Source organism: Anolis carolinensis, unplaced genomic scaffold (genome assembly GCF_035594765.1).
Source record: "Anolis carolinensis isolate JA03-04 unplaced genomic scaffold, rAnoCar3.1.pri scaffold_15, whole genome shotgun sequence".
NCBI lineage: Eukaryota > Metazoa > Chordata > Lepidosauria > Squamata > Dactyloidae > Anolis > Anolis carolinensis.
The window spans coordinates 10630397-10652271 of NW_026943826.1; the positions used below are offsets into that span (position 1 = coordinate 10630397).

Consider the following 21875-nt stretch of genomic DNA (forward strand, 5'->3'; position numbering starts at 1 on the left):
CCCTCCTTATTATCCAAATTTTTTTGCTTATCCAACACGTTTATTTTTCAGTGATTGGTTGGGGGTGGGCCACCAAAATTCTGTTCGGCTACACTTGAAAATTACCTTGAGCCGGCCCTGATGCAAAGTAAGAAACACTGAGGTTGTATATTATTTGAGTTCATGGCCTATGGCTGGTCCAATAAACAATTCATTAAGTCATTCAAAATACTATATTATAATACTGTATTCAAAATAATAGCTGTAAGAAACACTGGGATGCCTTTGGTGGAGGAAAAACAGAACAGCTAGGATTCCAATGTTTTTTGAGTGTTGTGTTGTGAAATCTTTTGGAAAAGGGCAAGTGGGGAGAATGGCATCGTTCATTTCATGGACAAAACTGAATGAATAGACGAATGAAACAGATGAAACGAATACTGTGCACATAACTATTATATATATATGTTCTCGTAGTGCATTTATGGACGTCGAACAAGCAAGTTACATTTGGAAAGTTTAGAACTTTGCACGCTGTCATTTTCTCCGTGGGACAATGACACTTGTCCGGTCCCGTTTGGCACAATTTCAGACTCTTGTTCTTTCTGTTTTCCTTTTTTTGTGGCTGCAACACACACCCGCCTTCATGTGCGCATGCACACTCACACAGACACAGATGCATCTTTAAATCCCTTGACGGGATAAGGCAGAAGCCGCGGCCTTCGGATTAGCAGATACGCCGGATTTAGGGTTTCGAGCAAACATGTGTCGGATGTCGCTGGGCTGCAAATAGTTTCTTCGTTTCCTCGGCTCGCTGTATTCAGAGCTTTCCTCCTCGAAAGATGCCATTGAGGTTTGTTGATGCCTGAGCTGGGTTCAAAGATGCCTTTCTGGATGTGGTGATGGTTGAAAGAGTATATCGAATCACACTGGAGGATCCGAAGTGGCATTCGAAAGAGTATATCGAGTCACACCGATGGATCTGAAGCGGCATTCGCTGCCTCCTGTGTTGAGATCTCGGAGTGTGTTACCCTCCAAAGTTCGTCAATATACATAAGAAATCCACTCGTATTGCAATTGCTTTCCTATTCCCATATATACGAGATAATCTCACCGTGGTATGGAGAAGGAAAAGCCGTGGCTTGGAGAAATGGACCGCCGGACACGATGGTGACGGGTCATGGGAAGGAAATAGCATGGATCAGAGGCCTTCCCAGTTGCCATTTTGCCTGACTGGAGAGTAATGGTGCTTCATTATTATTGTTGTTGTTATTATTTTCTAAATGATCTTCAGTTAAAGTTCTCATGATTTGGATTTGCAACAAAACCGTCCCAGGATGTCGTTTCCGACCGTATAGAAGAACAGTGGGATCCGAGATCCCGAAGTTGGCGGCGGTTCCGAATCAGCTCGAAAATCATCGTGGACTCAATGTTTCGTTCTCACGAAAAGGAGTGAAATTGCCTTCTTGGTTCATGGATACTGCCGTGGTGCTTTGTTCCTGACGGGATCGTGTCCTTGCTTCACCATGGCCTCCAGGAAGTGAGTTCAAAATTTAACTCGTCGAGCCCGGACGCTCATTTTGGCGCCCAACATGGAACGCTCCCGCTCGCCTTTGGTCCGGAATAAGTTTTCGGTGGCTCGCCTGGCCGAAGAGTTTTTCTGGATTGGCGGGAGTATTATAGCCACTCCCAGGTGGAAAATGGGCCAGATAGGTAAGGAGGCAAAGCTTACTTCCGTACGAGACAATATAATGTTTTGACAGCTTTGGGGGTTTAAGTAGTATTTAGCAACAGCTTGATCTGCGGTTCTGGAAAGGAGTACAAAGTGTCATGAATTTCCAGATAATCCCTAGCTTCTTGGTTCTCCTACTTGTTCATTGCTAGGGATTATAAGCATCACACTTTGCAGCAATTGTAATGTTTCTCCACTCGTGTAGTATATACTCGAGTATAAGCCGACCCGAATATAAGCCCAGGGACCTAATTTTACCACAAAAAAACTGGGAAAACATTGATTCCAGTATAAGCCGAGGGTGGTAAATTTCAGAAATAAAAATAGATACCAATAAAATTACATTAATTGAGGCATCCGTGAGTTAAAGGTTTTTGAATACAGTAGAGTCTCGCTTATCCAACGTAAACGGGCCGGCAGAACGTTGGATAAGCGAATATGTTGGATAATAAGGAGAGATTAAGGAAAAGCCAATTAGGTTATGATTTTACAAATTAAGCACCAAAACATGTTATACAACAAATTTGAGAGAAAAAGTAGTTCAATACGCAGTAGTGCTATGTAGTAATTACTGTGTTTACGAATTTAGCACCAAAATATCACGATATATCAAAAACATTGACTACAAAAATGCGTTGGATAATCCAGAACATTGGATAAGCGAGTGTTGGATAAGTGAGACTCTACTGTAGTTACATAAAGCTCAAATTTAAGATAAGACTGTCCAACTCTGATCAAATCATTATTCTCATCTTCTTCAATGTCAATGTGCTTATGTATCCTTTTAATAATAATAGAGTAAAATAATACATGTAATAATAATAATAATAATAATAATAATAATAATAATAATAATAATAAATACAGGGAAATAATACACGTAATAATAAATAGAGTAAAATAATAAATGCAATAATAATAATAATAATAAGATCAGAGTGAAATAATAAATGTATTAATAATAATAATAATAAAAATAGAGTAAAATCAATGTAATAGTAGCAACAATAATAGAGAAAAATAATAAATGTAATAATACCAATAATAATAGAGAAAAATAATAAACGTTCCATATATTCTCGAGTATAATCTGACCCAAATATAAGCCAACCAGGACCCTCAGTATAAGCCGAGGAGGGCTTTTTCAGTCTTAAAAAAAGGGCTGAAAAACTAGGCTTATACTCGAGTATATACAGTACTTGATGCCAGACAAGCAGTTATACCTTTGTTATTGTAATATCATGTTTTGAACACTTGAGGATGTAGATTATCTGTAGGTTTTCCCATCTCAAGCTATGGATTTCACTCAGTAGGCTGATTCTGTCTACAACTGAAAGAAGCATACAACAATCTGGCTGCTAGCTATGTCACTTCAGTATTCATTTCTCCATAAAGCTATTCTATTTCCTGATCGCTTGGAGTTTTTAAAGAAATGTATATATATTATATACTAGCTTGGGGACCCAGCGGTGCCCGAGTTATTCCAGTTCTGTCATTGGTGGGTGTCACAGTGGTATGTGGGAGCCGAAGCAATTGAAAGTACTGCAGATTCCATCATCTGTGATCCATCCTTCCCCAGACCACATCAGGATGTAAAGTGGGTCATGAGGTTTCTGTGTACCAAGTTTGGTGCAGGTCCGTCATTCGTGGCGGTCGCAGTGGTGTGTGGAAGTGGAGGCCAATGAGAAAGCTGCCACATACACAGATACATATCCACATACATACATAGAAACACTGACTAGACACAAACACATGTATATATACTGTGAGTTTTCCAGGATGTCTGGCCATGTTCCAGAAGCATTCTCTCCTGATGTTTCACCCACATCTATGGCAGGCATCCTCAGAGGTTGTGAGGAATATATGTCCATGTTCCAGAAGCATTCTCTCCTGTCGTTTCGCCCACATCTATGGCAGGCATCCGCAGAGGTTGTGAGGTATATGTATATGGGAAGGTTGGTTGGAATCCTGTGTCACAGTTATGAATGTATGACAGAGTTAAGCGCCCGTGAGTGTTGTGTATTCGTAGTCCCTATGTCAACCTGGAGACTATGGAAACAAGCATGTGGACAATGCTTCTGGCCTGTCTGGCCATGTTCCAGAAGCATTCTCTCCAGTCATTTCGCCCACATCTATGGCAGGCATTCGCAGAGGTTGTGAGGCAGATGTATATGGGAAGGCCGGCTGGAATCCTATGTCGCAGTCATGAAAGCATCACAGAGTTAAGCGCCCGTGAGTGTTGTGTATTCGTAGTCCCTACGTCAATGGACCTACGGACCTCACAACCTCTGAGGATGCCTGCCATAGATGTGGGCGAAATGTCAGGAGAGAATACTTCTGGAACATGGATATATATTCCTCACAACCTCTGAGGATGCCTGCCATAGATGTGGGCGAAACGTCAGGAGAGAATACTTCTGGAACATGGACATATATTCCTCACAACCTCTGAGGATGCCTGCCATAGATGTGGGCGAAACGTCAGGAGAGAATACTTCTGGAACATGGATATATATTCCTCACAACCTCTGAGGATGCCTGCCATAGATGTGGGCGAAACGTCAGGAGAGAATACTTCTGGAACATGGACATATATTCCTCACAACCTCTGAGGATGCCTGCCATAGATGTGGGCGAAACGTCAGGAGAGAATACTTCTGGAACATGGAGATATATTCCTCACAACCTCTGAGGATGCGTGCCATAGATGTGGGCGAAACATTTCTTGGTGTACATGGAAACATTTCATATATATATATATTTACAAATACGTGATTTGTAAGATAGTAACATTTCCAGGATTTGTGTCACTCAAGTGAAAATATCCAAATATCATTTTCGTAACTAGAGTCGAGAACATCTCTAGAATGACAACTTTGGTGAATAGAGCCCGGCACTGCCAGCCTTTTGTAAAGCTTGTATTCTTCTTCTAGTGAAAGACGGACAGTTATTCATTGTTGACGTTTCTGTTCTATGTTCTTCTCTAGTTTTCCGCCTTTCTCTCTCTCTCGCTCCTTCTCTCCATTGCTATATGAAGACCACAAGTTAGAGAAATATATATATATATTTTAGGCTGAGAAAAACGATTACCTGCCTGGAATAAACTAATAAGCAGAACGACAGGGGACATTTTTGCATATATATCTGTATATATTTCCTATATTCCAGCAAACGTCCACTTATAACCCAGATTTCTTCAGAAAGATATTGCTTTCCCTCAGGATTCAACTTAAAGATGATCCTCGAGCAAAGCAATTTTCCACCATCCGTCTCAATACCGTTTGCAATTGTATTGTGTCGAATTGGTTTCGTAATTTGTTATTACTTATCGAATTTTTATGTATATGAAAGATATGTCTTTATCACAGCCGACTGTCTTTTTGGTTGTTTTGGTTTCTGACGGCACTGCATTAATCAGTAAGTGCTGGAGATGATGGTGAGATTTCTCGAACTTAGAACAATTAATTTGATTCCACAATCCAGCAACAAGTGTTTGACGTTGTTGACAGACCTAAGAATCAAAAAGTCATAGGTTGTAAGTGGATTGATAAGAAAAAGATACTTCCAGATGAAATACAGAGCGACAAGTCCACATCGAGCAGAGGGGCGCAACGGAAGGGTGCTGGGCCCATAACCCTTATCAAGAAACGATTAAATTGAGACAAGGTGAATGTGTCTCAATTTAACCGTTTCTTGTCCGTCATCATCATCAGGGTTGGGCTGGTTAGTCACTACCGACTGGAAGGTGGCGGGTCACGTTGAGTACCCAACCGTCAATAGCTTTGCTTACTGTCCACCGGTTCGGGCCCTGTCTATCTTCGCGACCGCATCCCCCCTCTGTACCTGTGTGAGAGTTAAGATCTGCCCGGGAGGCTCTTTTCTTGACACAAAGACAAAGTATGACACAGCAAATGATATATATATATATATATATATATATATATATATATATATATATATGCTGGATTTCGTATCACAAAATCACAAGTCGAACGCTTCCCAACTGTTTAAGGACTGTGTGATATTATTATTATTATTATTATTATTATTATTATTATTATTATTATTATTATTGGTTCGAAAACAGCTGCAGCTGTGAGTAGATAAATCAGAGACTGCTTAAGCGGGGAGGTTAATTTACGACATCATAAAACTGCCGGCGATCAAAGAGCAAAGAGGAAATACTATGATCAAAAAGCACTCGGTGTCATAGTGGATGAAGTGACAGCTCCCCCGGTGGCCGCAATCGAGCATAATATCCAGAAGCTGGAAACTTTGGAAGTTGGAAAATATTGAATTACCTGTACCTATCTATCCATCTGTCCATCTATCCATCTATCCATCCATCCATCCATCCATCTTGCTATCATCTATCTATCTATCTATCTATCTATCTATCTATCTATCTATCTATCTATCTATCTATCTATCTATCTATCTATCTATCTATCCATCCATCCATCCATCCATCCATCTTGCTATCTGTCTATCTATCTATCTATCTATCTATCTATCTATCTATCTATCTATCTATCTATCTATCTATCTTGCTATCCATCCATCCATCCACCCATCCACCCATCTATCTTGCTATCAAACTATCCATCTATTCATCTATCCACCCATCCATCCATCTTGCTATATTGCTATCTCTATCTATCTATCTATCTATCTATCTATCTTGCTGTCAAGCTATCCATCCATCCATCCATCTATCAATCTATCTATCTATATCTATCTATCTTGCTATCAAACTATCCATCTATTTATTCATCCATCCATCCATCCATCCATCTTGCTATATCTAATAAATAAATAAATCTATCTATCTTGCTATCAAGGTATCCATCCATCTATCTATCATCTGTCTATCTATCTATCTGTCTGTCTGTCTGTCTGTCTGTCTGTCTGTCTATCTATCTTGCTATCCATCCATCTATCTATCTATCTATCTATCTATCTATCTATCTATCTATCTATCTATCTATCTTGCTATCTATCTATCTATCAAACTATCCATCTATTCATCTATCCATCCATCCATCCATCCATCCATCTTGCTATCTATCTATCAAACTATCCATCTATTCATCCATCCATCCATCCATCCACCCATCTTGCTATCTATCTATCAAACTATCCATCTATTCATCTATCTATCCATCCATCCATCCATCTTGCTATCTATCTATCAAACTATCCATCTATTCATCTATCCATCCATCCATCCATCCATCTTGCTATCTTGCTATTTATCTATCTTTCTATCTTGCTATCAAGTTATCCATCCATCTATCTATCATCTATCTATCTTGCTATCCATCTATCCATCCATCCATTTATTTATCTATCCATACATCTATCCTTCTATCCATCCATCCATCTATCTGTCTGTCTGTATTGTATGTCTAAAAACAACATTGTATGTTTCCCGTGTATATGTGTATTGTGATCCGCCTTGAGTCCCTTTCGGGGTAAGAAGGGCGGACTATAAATACTGTAAATAAATAAATCATCATCACCAATTCTCTGCCCCTAATTCCCTCTGAAGGATGCACATTTTTTCCCTATGTTTGAATCCATAGATGCAGAACCTATGGATACTGAATGTTAGAATATATGTATGTGTGAGCTTTACAAATACGTGAAGAGAATTATAACCTCGCCGTCTTTGCAGATTCCTCGGAGAGGGTTGCGTGGGCGTCAGCTTTTCCAGTTGGCATCGTATTCTCTTGAAAAAGTTTCCTCTTGAATATCTCGAATGTTGAAAATGATCACTTAAAAAAAATCCTTGGTTTTCTATGTTTTCTTCCGCAGTGGAGAAATGTATGAGCTCCATGCAAGCCGGGACCCAAATGATCAAACTCCGAGGCAGTTCGAAAGGTCTGGTCCGTTTCTACTACTTGGACGAGCACAAGTCGTGCATTCGCTGGAGACCCTCGCGAAAGAACGAGAAAGCCAAAAGTAAGTCGACTTCGAGACTGGGGATTTTGATTTGTCCTGTGGATAATAATAATAAAAATAACAATATACTTTATGTATATTCCGCTCTATCTAACTCAGATTATAGGTACATATATGGCAAACATCCAGTGCTGTTATACAATTGACAAAGACAGACAGTACACAAACAGAGGCAAGGCTTCCCTATGATTTCTCTGTCTTGTCGAAGGCTTTCATGGCCAGAATCACAGGGTTGCTGTGTGTTTTCCGGGCTGTAGTGCCAGAGACAGGGCTGTGGCCCCGAGGCGCCTGTTAGTACACAGGAGACGGAGCTAGAGGAGTGGGCGTGGCTTCTTCCTAAGAGCCCAAGACAGGGCTGAACATCTATACCTCTCCTGAGGCGCTTGTTGGGACATAGAGGGTGGAGCTACAGAAGGGGTCGGGGCCTCCTTCCAAGAGCCTGAGACAGGGCTGAGCTTCTATATTTCTCCTGAGAGGCCTTTTAGGACTAAAGGGCGGGGCTAGAGGTGGGGGCGGGGCCTCTTCCAAGATCGCAAGACAGGGCTGAGCTGCTATACTTCCCCTGAGGTGCTTGTTAGAACTCAAGACAGGATATAGAGGTTCAGCCCTGTCAGGCACTTGGGAAAAGGCCCCGCCCCCTCCTCTAGCCCTGCCCCCTGTGTCCTGGCAGGCACCGCAGGACAGGGATAGATGCTCAGCCCTGCCTCAGAGCTCGTAACTCCGCCCATCTTAGGCCTGGCCGCCCATTTGAGGCCCCACCCACCTCCCCTCGCAGCCCTGAATCTTTGACTAGGGGAGAGGCTCAGCCCCGCCCTATTGAGCAGGAACCATGCCCACCCCTCTAAGTCACACCCCCCTTTCCAGGGGGTGCTGAGTAATATGTTTTCTGGAAAGAGGGCAGTAGGCCAAATAAGTTTGGGAACACTGGTGTAAATGATAAATATTGATGGAGCAAGAACGTTCCCCTGAGGTAGCTGTTCTTCTGTTTTCGCTGATCTTGGAACTCAACAAAAAAGCTCCTGTTTTGTAGCAGATTTCCTATGAAGTGGGCGAGATTGTAGTCCTTTGTGATATTATACATTTTTATATGTATACAGGTCCATGAAGACAGCCTGTATATGCTGTCCATGCTTATTTAGATGCATGTAAAAACCTAAAACAGCCACTAGGTGGCAAGCTGCATCTACCAACATCCAATCGTCTATATACTGTATACATATACAGTATATAGATGACTGGATGTTGGTAGCTTGCCACCTAGTGGCTGTTTTAGGTTTTTACATGAATCTAAATAAGCACGAACAGCATATACAGGCTGTCTTCACAGATCTGTATATATATATATATATATATATATATATATATATATATATATATAATGTATAATATCACAAAGGTGAGTCAAATATCACGAAGGTGAGTCGATGATATATCTTTACACTGGAGGCTCTTCTCTTGCTCCGTATGTAGCTCTGATTCCGCTTCCACCCGTTCCGTCCTTTTCCATAGTCTCCATAGATTCCATCCAAGAAGTATGTGAGGGAAAGCAGTCGGAGATCTTCCAGCGCTACGCGGATGGCAGCTTTGACCCCAACTGCTGCTTTAGCATCTACTATGGTGACCACATGGAATCCCTGGACCTGGTGTCGTCCAGCGGAGAGGAGGCCCGGACCTGGATCACAGGGCTCAAGTACTTGATGGCTGGGATCAGTGACGAAGACAGTCTCTCGAAACGGCAGAGGACTAGAGACCAGTATCCTGTAATATGAAGGGAATGTGGTACAGTGGGCTCAAGATATCTACAAGAACCATATCTAGTCTGTGTCACCAACATGACATGTCTGGAAAGCTATGCGTTAGATAACAAAATTAAATGGGATCCTATCTGCACTTCTTATACTCAGTGAAGAGATAATCCCATCCAATAGCTGGAAGACCAGTGTGCTTACTAGTATTGTATGGACCTTGGGAAACTATAACTCCCAGGAACACATAGCATGGAGCTATGGTATTGGGTTCCAAGAGCATTCATTCCATAGTGTAGATGCACCCAAGGAAGGGTATGGACCTTGGGAAACTATAACTCCCAGGAGGACTCCATTGCATGGAGCCATGGCATTTAAAGTGGGGTGCAAGGGCATTCGTTCCATAGTGTAAATGCACCCAAAGAAAAGTATGAACCTTGGGAAACTATAACTCCCAGGAACGCATAGAATGGAGCTATAAAGTGGGTTCCAAGAGCATTCATTCCATAGTGTAAATGCACCCAGGGAAGGGTATGGACCTTGGAAAACTATAACTCCCAGGAACGCATAGAATGGAGCTATAGTATTTAAAGTGGGGTCCAAGAGTATTCATTCCATAGTGTAGATGCACCTAAGGAAGGGTATGGACCTTGGGATACTATAACTCCCAGGACTTCACAGCATGGAGACATGGCATAATAATAATAATAATAATAATAATAATAATAATAATAATAATAATAATAATAATAAATGTAGAGTCTTGCTTATCCAACCTTTGCTCATCTAACGTTCTATATTATCCAATGCCTTTTAGTAGTCACTTCTCTGTTCCCTTTCCTTAATTCCTGCCAAATGTGGTTGAAACAAACGTTTGACGAAGCGGACAAAAACGGCGACGGGAGCCTGAGCATTAGCGAGGTGCTCCAGCTGATGCACAAGCTGAACGTCAACCTGCCCAGGCAGAAGGTCAAGCAGATGTTCAAGGTAAGGTGGGCTCGCTCACTGTTTTGCCTGACAAGGCAAGTGGAGACATATTATTTATTCCTTCTTGCCACAATCCTTAAAAAGATAGTTCTAAAGTTTTCCACTCAGCGGGAGGGAGGAGGAGGAGAAGCAGCAGTCAGGAGACTCTGGAAGATAATGGAGTTAAAATCAAGCTCATAACAATAAATAACTGGAGACAAGTAATTTATTCCCTCTTGCCACAATCTTTAAAAAGATAGTTCTAAAGTTTTCCACTCAGCGGGAGGGAGGAGGAGGAGAAGCAGCAGTCAGGAGGCTTGTTGTTGTTCTTTTCATAGATAGTCCATCTCTCCCTTCCCGATATCCCTGATGCTCTGGCACTGTCAGATTCTGGAAGATATTAAAGTTAAAATCAAGCTTACAACAATAAATCACTGGAGACGTATTATTTATTCCTTCTTGCCACAATCCTTAAAAAGATAGTTATAAAGTTTTCCACTCAGCAGGAGGGAGGAGGAGGAGAAACAGCAGTCAGGAGACTCTGGAAGATAATGGAGTTAAAATCAAGCTCACAACAATAAATCACTGGAGACAGATTATTTATTCCTTCTTGCCACAATCCTTTAAAAGATAGTTCTAAAGTTTTCCACTCAGCGGGAGGGAGGAGGAGGAGAAGCAGCAGTCAGGAGGCTTGTTGTCGTGCTTTTCATAGATAGTCCGCCTCTCCCTTCCTTATATCCCCATTGCCTTGGCACTGTTATTTAGACAAGTTATTTATTCCTTCTTGCCACAATCCTTAAAAAGATAGTTCTAAAGTTTTCCCACTCAAAACCCAACTCCCATCCGCCCCCTAGTGGGCAAACATTGTGCCCACAGTCTGTTAACTGCAGTTTCAATTCCTGATGTCTTATTTACATTACATTTCCCACTCCTCCCAGTCTCCCTCCCTTTACTCCCTTCTTTACATCAGAGAACCGTAGTAGCCAGTCCCAGGCTGATACGACAATCCTAATAGGCTATAGCTATAGTAGTTGCACGGGCCTTCTCTTTGACTTGAAACACTGCACTTTATTCCTCTGCCCCAAAGCTTTTTAGAATATAACATTGTATTTTAGTTCCAGTGGTCCCTCCAGGCCATCCTCTCCTCCATCCCAGTGGTCTTTTTTCTTTTTTCTTTGCAGATTCATATGTTATTTGAGTGATTATATTCCTTCTGCTTCTGTGATTGTTTTAGTCAATCGTTATGTTTTGTTTTTGTTTTTAATTCTTATAGCGTTTTATAGTGTTTTCAGTGTTTTATTGTACAATGTTTTATGCTGATTTTATATTGGAAACCGCCCTGAGTCCCTTTTGGGAGAGAGGGCGGTATACAAATAAACTTTTACTTACTTACTTACTATAGGAGGGTTTCGCGAGACCAGTCACTCTCGTTGCAATGGTGTAACGGTGAGACTGTGGACCATATTTTAGTTTTTCAGGACCACAGGTTGGGAACCACTGCTGTCGACTTATGTTCAGTTTGTGGTCTGCTCAGTCTCCTAGATCCCCTTCCAACTCTCAAAAGAAGTAAAGGACTGGGACAAGAAAAGGAAACACGGCAGCACATTTAAGACTAACTGCTTTTTAATTTGACTCGAGCTTCCGTGGATATAAGCTCGCTTCTACTGCCACGTTCTTCAAATCCCTCTCCCTCCTTTCTTTTTTGTGCTGCAAGAGACTGCCAGGGCTACTTCTTTGAAAACATTCCAGCTTTGTAAGCCTAAGCCGTGAGCTCTCAGGCTCTCGCCGAGCTCCAACCGAGCAATTTCACTCATCTTGGCCCAGAGCAGATTTAAGGGCTTCTTCAGATCTGACAAAAGGCAGTTCAATACTGACAAAATTCTCATGATTCACTCGTACCTAAGATGGCCCAAGGATAGGCAGAGATAACTCGCTTGTAGAATGGGAGAGAGTCCGGAATGGAGGCAGGGAACTTATTCCCTCTCTTGTGGGTCATCCTAGAAATCCGACGTGAGGAAGAAATGCGGGATCTGCTTTAGATGGGAGGATTTCTTTCGTACTTTGACGCATTTTCGAACTCCACGAGAGAAGAGATTAAAGGGACTTTGATGCCGCACAAGGCAATGCCATCCGTTCTTGGGTAGTCGGAGTGGCTTTGTGGCAGGCGGATGTGTGCGTATCTTTTGTAGTGTGTTGTTCGCCTTGGAAACATTTCCGCAGCATCAGCGAAAACTTAGATGTGTTGTCGGCACTGACAGATGTGCTGAGCAGGTAAATAGTTTTCTTCCCCTGCCGCCTCCCATTTCGTACAAAACTTAATTCTGCCGTTGTTTGCCCAGGTAATCGGAAGAGATTCTCTACTTTTCGGAAGTTGTTTGTGTTGTGCGTTTGTGCCATTGAGCTCTTACAGGAGGTCTCTCTGCAATTAACCGCTTGACTGCTGGGAATGCTTTAGAACTGTCTTTGTAAAGACTGTGGCAAGAAGGAATAAATAACTTTTCTCCTGTGATTTATTGTCGTGAGCTTGATTTTAACTCCAGGATTTTCCAGAGATCTTGTCTGTTGAAGTGGACACCCCAGCCACACACACACATACATATTTTCACTTTTATTAGGTGTATAGTTATTGATATATCCTCTCTTGCATTGATACAGATCGCAACTATCCCACATTGCTGTTATGAGATGTTATGGCCAACCTTTTGGTTATAAGCCAATAATAATAATAATAATAATAATTTTTTCCATATCTATCTTGTTTGCTGTGTCATAATAAAATAATAATAATAATAATAATAATAATAATAATAATAATAATAATAATAAGTCCCAATAAGGACGGTGAAGCAGCAGCTCCCACTGTGGCCGGAATCGAGCATACCCTAATGAAGCCGGAAGCTGGAAAAATGTTAAATTGCCTCTGTTGTCTGTCTACATATGTCTTATGTCTAATGGCATGTCTAAGGGCGCAATATAAATACTGTAAATAAATAAATAAATACTTTATTTCTAGACCGCCCTCTCTCCCCAGAGGGACTCGGGGCGTTTAACATGACAGGAAACCGGCATCCTGAATGATGAATGAGGCAGGTCTAACATCTCCTCATTCGTTAGACCACTTAGTAACTACCAAGCGGCACTAACAAACACGACAGCATAGTTGATCTTATATGCTGATCCCAGCGGCAATAGATTTTTATTTACAGATAGCTACAAAGGAAACAGCCAGAGCTGCTCAGACACATCTTGCTTCGGCAAGAACAAATCATGGAGTCTCTTTGTGTCTGTTATCAGTGAACTCTTAGGCACACCCACATTCCACAGTCTATGACATATCTTCCTGCCATGTAGCTCAAACGGAAGTCTTGATGCTTTGCTCTTTTAGCCATAAATCAGGGCTCTCTGCAATTAACCACTTGACTGCTAGAATGCTTACTGGAGCGAATACAAACACTTACATAGCAACAATGAATTAAACATTTCACTACATAAACACGACAGCATAGTTGATCTTATATGCTGATCCCAGCAGCAATAGATTTTTATTTACAGATATCTACAAAGTAAACAGCCAGAGCTGCTCGGACACATCTTGCTTCGGCAAGAACAAATCATGGAGTCTCTTTGTGTCTGTTATCAGTGAACTCTTAGGCACACCCACATTCCACAGTCTATGACATATCTTCCTGCCATGTAGCTCAAACGGAAGTCTTGATGCTTTACTCTTCTAGCAATAAATCAGGGCTCTCTGCAATTAACCACTTGACTGCTGGAATGCTTACCAGAGCAAATACAATGAATTAAACATTTCACTACATAACGCAAAAACCGTAACATAACATACCTATACATGGCAAGCATTATCAAAAGTATATCAAAAGTATAAAATGACAATAACATTAGTTATTAGTTAGTGTGTTGTTTGGACAGACCAGCTTGGTAGGACTTGTTCTATCTTCCATTCAATGGCATACCTCCAAGAGCCGAGGATCACATCTAAAATATGCTGAGAACGCAGTGAGACATTTTTTTTTTACGACACAGGAATGTATCACGTGATAGTTTGGAATATGCAGAATAGTCGATGCATTCTGCATTTTGAATACATTATTCAATAGCTTTAAAAAGTTATTAGTCTCCTGTGTTACGTTATGTTACATAAGCATTCCATAGGACATATCGAAGCTTTAGCATATCGGCATTAGCAGATGCTAATGGATTACGAAACTCTGCCTAATAGAAAAACCGAAAGGAGAATCAAATTGTCCAAACTGGTGGATCAGTGAAAATAGAAACCCGCAAGAAACGTGGTTTGTGTAGAAGCAGTGAATGAGAAATCGGTTAATGCCCCTTGATGTGCATTGTTTATTTATAGAGACGACACTGAGTTACAATCTGTTCTCTGACGGTAATGGAATTTGATTAAGAAGGGGACTGTCTTGGCAGTCTCTCTGGAAGACTGCCAGGGATTTGTGTCTTGCCAAAGCTGCCTCAGTCGCCGTCGAATCATCAGAGAGGGTGATTAGAAAATGCCACAACGGGGACGTGGTTCCTCTTTGACGAAGCGATCTGGCTTCGCAATGACCACCGTTGACAATGAAGGACAGGGGCAAAATATTAGTAACTTACGCTCATGTGTTCGGACCGAGGGTGAACTCCAGAACCTATTCGAAAGTGGTGATAAAAACGAGTGTAGTCGTGGTTGAAGGTCTCCATTGCAAATTATTTGGTTTCTGTCTGAGTTCATCTTGGCTAGGACTAAACCAAAGGAAAGATAAGAAATTTGGTTGGATTTATGAAGCTTCAGACTTCTAATATTTTTTGAAACGTTGTTTGTTTGTTTATTTGCTTATTTACAGTATTTATATTCCGCCCTTCTTTCTCACCTGAAGAGGACTCAGGGCAGATCACAATGTACATATACATGGCAAACATTCAATGGCATTAGACATATATAGACAGACACAGAGGCAATTGAATATTTTTCCAGCTTCCGGCTTCATGAGGCTATGCTTGATTCTGGCCACAGGGGGAGCTGCCTTTTCATAATCCAGTTGTGACCCCTGAGCCCTTGATGGTAGTACTTCCTCATTCCTTTCCGCCGTTAGACATATGACATATATAGACAGACACAGAGGCAAGTTAACGTTTTTCCAGCTTCCGGCTTCATGAGGCTATGCTTGATTCCGGCCACAGGGGGAGCTGTCGTTTCATCGTCCACTGTGACACCCGAGCCCTTGATGGTAGTACTTCCTCATTCCTTTCTGCCATTAGACATATGACATATATAGACAGACACAGAGGCAATTGAACATTTTTCCAGCTTCCGGCTTCATGAGGCTATGCTTGATTCCAGCCACAGGGGGAGCTGCCGTATCATCATCGTCCACTTGTGACACCCGAGCCCTTGATGGTAGTACTTTCTCATTCCTTTCCGCCATTAGACATATGACATATATAGACAGACACAGAGGCAATTTAACATTTTTCCAGCTTCCGGCTTCATGAAGCTATGCTCGATTACAGCCACATGGGGAGCTGCCGTATCATCATCGTCCACTTGTGACACCCGAGCCCTTGATGGTAGTACTTTCTCATTCCTTTCCGCCTTTAGACATATGACATATATAGACAGACACAGAGGCAATTTAACATTTTTCCAGCTTCCGGCTTCATGAAGCTATGCTCGATTCCGGCCACAGGGGGAGCTGCTGTTTCATCATCGTCCACTTGTGACACCCGAGCCCTTGATGGTAGTACTTTCTCATTCCTTTCCGCCTTTAGACATATGACATATATAGACAGACACAGAGGCAATTTAACATTTTTCCAGCTTCCGGCTTCATGAAGCTATGCTCGATTCCGGCCACAGGGGGAGCTGCTGTTTCATCATCGTCCACTGTGACATCCGAGCCCTTGATGGTAGTACTTCCTCATTCCTTTCCGCCATTAGACATATGACATATATAGACAGACACAGAGGCAATTTAACATTTTTCCATCTTCCGGCTTCATAAGTCTATTCTGTTTCATATTTTATTTTATCATTGTTTTGTATCTGATTTTGCTGTAAGCCGCCCCGAGTCCCCTTTGGATATAAATAAACTTATTATTATTATTATTATTATTATTATTATTATTATTATGCTCGATTCTGGCCACAGGGGGAGCTGCTTTTTCATCGTCCACTTGTGACATCCGAGCCCTTGATGAAGTACTTCCTCATTCCTTTCCGCAAGTTTCTGGAAGTAAATTAAATTAGCCTCCGCGCATAAAGCGATAACTAAATTTCCTACTTGACAGGTGCAATTGTCTTTCGAGCTGAAATCGGAACCTGGTCTCTAGAGTAGTCAAATAGTGAATTTCATGGCTTAGTACAGACTAGAATGTAGAAGTCTAGAGTTCCAGTCCAACACTCTAACCAATATAACCACTAGCTGGCCAGTTGGGCTCAGCTTTCTCTGTTTCTTTAAAGAATGCCTTTGCCACCTAAAAATGTGGCACTCTACTACTGTTGTTGTTCTCGTGATTGTGAAGTCGTCAAGATAAGGGAGTCAACTTGTCTCTTCTTTTTGTTGTTTTTCCACGACCAGGAGGCAGATACGGATGACAACCAAGGGACGCTGGACTTTGAGGAGTTCTGTGCGTTTTATAAGATGATGTCGACCAGACGGGACCTGTACCTGTTGATGCTCTCCTACAGCAACCACAAGGACTATTTAGATGTGGACGACCTGAGACGCTTCCTTGACGCTGAGCAAAAGGTACTAGTTTTGTTGATGTCCCATTGATGGCCACTAGGGGGCAGATGGGAGTTGGGCTGTTATATTAAATCTTTAGAACTATTATTTAGTGATTGTGGAAAGATGGAATAAATCATTTGCGTCCAGCATATTTGACAGAAAAAGTAGTTCAATACGAAACAATGCTATGTAGTAATTACTGTATTTACGAATTTAGCACCAAAATATCAGGATTTATTGAAAACATCGACTACAAAAATATATTGGATAATACAGAACGTTGGATAAGCGAGTGTTGGATAAGTGAGACTCTACTGTATAGGGTGTTGAGTGGGAAATCTTTAGAACTATTATTTAGTGATTGTGGAAAGATGGAATATATTATTTGCGTCCGGCATATTGGTTTTTTTTTTTAGCTTGATTTCAACTCCAAGGACTTCCAAAGTCTTACAATCTTGCATTTGTCCCTGTTGAACTTCATTGTGTTAGTTTTGGCCAATTTAACGTTTTTGGATGTTTCTTGGGCGTCTACAAAGGACTGTTATATTATAGGATGTTTGAGCAGGACATCTTTAGAACTGTTATTTAGTGATTGTGGAAAGATGGAGTAAATCATTTGTGTCCAGCATATATATATATATATATATATATATATATATATATATATATTGTGAGCTTGATTTCAACTCCAAGGACTTCCAGAGTCTTACAACCTTGCATTTGTCCCTGTTGAACTTCATTGATTTAGTTTTTGCCAATTTAATGTTTGTGGGTGTTTCTTGGGTGTCTACAAAAAATGATAGGATGGGAGTTGGGCTGTTATATTACATCTTTAGAACTATTATTTAATGATTGTGGAAAGATAGAATAAATAATTTGCATTCAGCATATTGTTTTTTGTGAGCTTGATTTCAACTCCAAGGACTTCCAGGGTCTTACAACCTTGCATTTGTCCCTGTTGAACTTCATTATGTTCGTTTTGGCCAATTTAATGTTTGTGGGTGTTTCTTGGGCGTCTACAAAAAATGTTAGGATGGGAGTTGTTATATTACAGGGTGTTTGAGCGGGAAATCTTTAGAACTGTTATTTAGTGCAGGATTGTAAGACCCTGGAAGTCCCCAGAGTTGAAATAAAGCTCACAAAAAACAATATGCTGGACGCAAATGATTTATTCCATCTTTCCACAATCACTGAATAATAGTTCTAAAGATTTCCCGCTCAAACACCCTGTAATATAACAGCCCAACTCCCATCCTATCATTTTTTGTAGACGCCCAAGAAACACCTGCAAACATTAAATTGGCCAAAACTAACACAATTAAGTTCAACAGGGACAAATGCAAGATTGTAAGACTTTGGAAGTCCTTGGAGTTGAAATCAAGCTCATAAAAAACAATATGCTGGACGCAAATGATGTATTCCATCTTTCCACAATCTCTAAAAAATAGTTCTAAAGATGTCCTGCCCAAACACCCTGTAATATAACAGCCCAGATCATTGGAAGGAACATTTGAGTTAATCTTATCCTATCCCTTGCTAATGTAGGAAATTGATTGACGTATTAATAGGGAAATTATGTGGACCTCTAGTGTTGGGATGTAGCTCCTGGGACTTGTAGTATAGTAACATCTGGAAGGTCTTGCAGTGGGAACATGGACAGATGATCATCAAAAGCCTAAACTTGGGAAATCTTGTCTAGTTCCTTCGTAGCTTTCCCTCCAAGTCCTGGTCTTCTTTATTTCTTTGCTAAACCAAAGTATAGAAATGCTCTGACTGTGTCTTTAGTTCCGCACTCGTCCTTGGAAATGTCTGGTCCTCCTCAAAGTGATTTCCCCTGAAATGCTCTTCAAACTTGAACTTCTCCTCTGAGAAGAAGGTCACCTTTAATGATCTGGGAACCGATCCAAGAACTTGCAGATAAACCTATCATGACCTTGAGGTGCTTTGTTTAGAACTTACTTTTGATCATAGGTATTTGATTATCATGTCAGAAGTGAATTGAGGATACAGTTATAATGTATTTTTTAATTTTTTTAAAAAAAAACTTGGCATTTGTAAAGGTTCTTATTACGTCTAAGGCTCTTTCAAGCAGGCGGGAATCTTTTTAACCCACCGCTGCCACCAAATTGTAAAGAATCTTAATTACGAGGAGCTGCCACCAATTTGGAGGAGACCTTCTACTTTTTATTCCTTTCTTCTTCTTATTCACTCTAGATGGTAGCGTACTTGGTTTGTAATATATATATGACAGAGGCTTCGATGTTGGAAAAACAAGTACAAGTTTATTCAGGCGCAAAGCTTAATGGTTACAATGATGTTTCTTACGAAGAGGTATTCTTATTAACAATTACAACACTAGAATAAGATGAATCAACTCTCTAAAATATTACTTCTTTTACTTAAGGTAGTTAAACCCTATTCCTCAGCCACTTTTATACCACAGTCACCCCTGTGATCTGCTATCACAGATTCTCTGTTCCTTACCAGGACACAGATTATATCAAATAAGTCACCAAACTTATTTTAAACTGACTCAAAATGACCAATTGAGTCTTCCTGATCCCTTTAACCTAGGATCAGTCTTCCCTGTGCCTCATCAGAGCACAGACTGGCTCTCTTTTTTAAACTCTGCTCTTCCTCAGCAAAACGGCGGTTGGCTCCGCCCACTTCTCCAGGGCAACCAGCCTCTGGGTGCTGAGAGCAGCAACTGCAATACTTACCCTTCTAAAACACAAACACATAATTAAACATAACATTTGTAAACCAAACTTTTTTTACTTTATTACAGCATTATACTACATTTCCTTTGACCACTTGGAGTGTGTCTGGTGTTGCTGTGAGAAGGTCCCCCATTGTGCATGTGGCATTGTAGTCAGTGATGTTGGGTTGTGATCCCCAGGTTGTGCCAGTCAGCTTTCATATGATATTATTTCCTGATGAAGGTGGCACAAAGTAAGGGTAAGGGTAAGGAAGAGGGGGAAAAGATATAATAATAATAATAATAATAATAATAATAATAATAATAATAATAATAATAATAATAATAAATACGTATAAGCTTGTCTGTTGTTAAGATGAAAAGCACACGTCTGTGTTTTAGATGGATTAGGAATAATCTGGTTTTCTCTGTAATAGTAAGAGTACCTAAAGCTTCAGAGAGCTTCTGTTCAACCATTTCAAAGCTTTCTTCTTGAGCAGTGATGGCACAATCGTCAGCATAAATGACGAAAAATGTAGTATTTATTCCACATTTTAAAATGTTATCTTTAAGCCCATCTTCACATCTTTTTTTGTTGTCCACCAACATTTCTTTTTCATTCTTGAGCTGAGAATAAACTATGCTGGTAGACAAAGAAATGAATGGTGGAGGATCATTGTTTCAATGCTGGTGGTCTTTGCTTCTTCCAACCCTCTGACAAATACAGTTGAATCTTTAATTCTTATTTTATGTCATCGTCGCTGCCCTTTTTTGAGAGACTTCTGCTACACATTTCCCCGCCCGTTCTTCTCTAAGTCACTCTCCATCTGCTTTTTCACGGTCTGTTGGAGATTTCAATTGTGTCCTTTTGCACAGATGATCGTCTTATCTGTGCCCACTGTTCCTCTAAACGAGTTAGCATTGGCTTCTGTGTCACTGGATTATTATCGATCTCCCCGATGCTTGGAAAGGGAGGCAAAATAAATAAATTGTGGCTGCATGGTTTGCTTTGCATACATGAGCAGCAGGAGGAAGACTCTGCAGACTCCGTTCCCGCATCCACTCCAGTCAGATTGAAGGCAGGCGCCCTCCAGTTAGTTCCAGCTCCGGAGGGTGGAGAATTTTCTTCCGTCCATATTATTGATGGGATTCACACTAATTCACACTGCTTGGACTGATTCGTGGATCAATATCTCAGTTACGTTCTGGACTTCAGACTCTGCTTTCTTGCAGGAGGACTTGTCTACTCAGAACTGTATATTAGAGTTGTGCGTGGAACTCGTTTTTCGTCGTTTCATCCGTTCTTTCGTTACTCTCGTTACCTTTGGGAGTATATAATGGGAAGTCCCCACTAGAGCGCCTCCTCTAGAATAAGACAGTCAGAGCCGGCCTGCAGCTGAGCACCTCCCCTAGAATAAGACAGTCAGGGCCTGCCTGCAGCTGAGCGCCTCCTCTAGAATAAGACAGTCAAAGCCTGCCTGCAGCTGAGGGCCTCCTCTAGAATAAGACAGTCAGAGCCGGCCTGCAGCTGAGCACCTCCCCTAGAATAAGACAGTCAGGGCCTGCCTGCAGCTGAGCGCCTCCTCTAGAATAAGACAGTCAGAGCCTGCCTGCAGCTGAGCGCCTCCTCTAGAATAAGACAGTCAGAGCCTGCCTGCAGCTGAGCGCCTCCTCTAGAATAAGACAGTCAGAGCCTGCCTGCAGCTGAGCGCCTCCTCTAGAATAAGACAGTCAGAGCCTGCCTGCAGCTGAGCGCCTCCTCTAGAATAAGACAGTCAGAGCTTGCCTGCAACTGAATGCCTCCTCTAGAATATGACAGTCAGAACTTGTTTCCTTGCCTTGACAGATTGTGTGTGTGGCGTGCAGGCCCAGCACAGGCGCCTGCCTGCAGCTGAAACGCCTCTTCTAGAGTAAGAAAGTCAGATCCTGCCTGCAGCCAAGCACCTCCTCTAGAGTAAGAAAGTCAGAACTTGCTTCCATGCCTTGACAGGGTTTGTGTGTGGTGGACAGGCCCAGCACGGGCGCCTTCCTGCAGCTGAATGCCTCTTCTA

At 41.4% G+C, this 21875-nt stretch overlaps 1 protein-coding gene across 10 annotated transcripts in view; it reads left to right on the forward strand.

Annotated features, from left to right (window-relative positions):
- plch2 (phospholipase C eta 2) overlaps positions 1 to 21875 on the forward strand; it is a 157696-nt gene that overhangs the window by 89833 nt on the left and 45988 nt on the right. For 4 of the 10 annotated variants that reach the window (XM_062965884.1, XM_062965883.1, XM_062965885.1 and 1 more), the window contains 4 exons: positions 7526 to 7672; positions 9182 to 9425; positions 10275 to 10404; positions 16977 to 17147. In XM_062965884.1, coding sequence (XP_062821954.1) covers positions 7526 to 7672; positions 9182 to 9425; positions 10275 to 10404; positions 16977 to 17147 — 692 coding nt within the window. Of the gene's footprint in view, positions 1 to 296; positions 1690 to 7525; positions 7673 to 9181; positions 9426 to 10274; positions 10405 to 16976; positions 17148 to 21875 lie in introns of those variants that run through there. The other 6 variants (XR_010001384.1, XM_016998486.2, XM_016998487.2 and 3 more) reach the window with 6 other exon arrangements.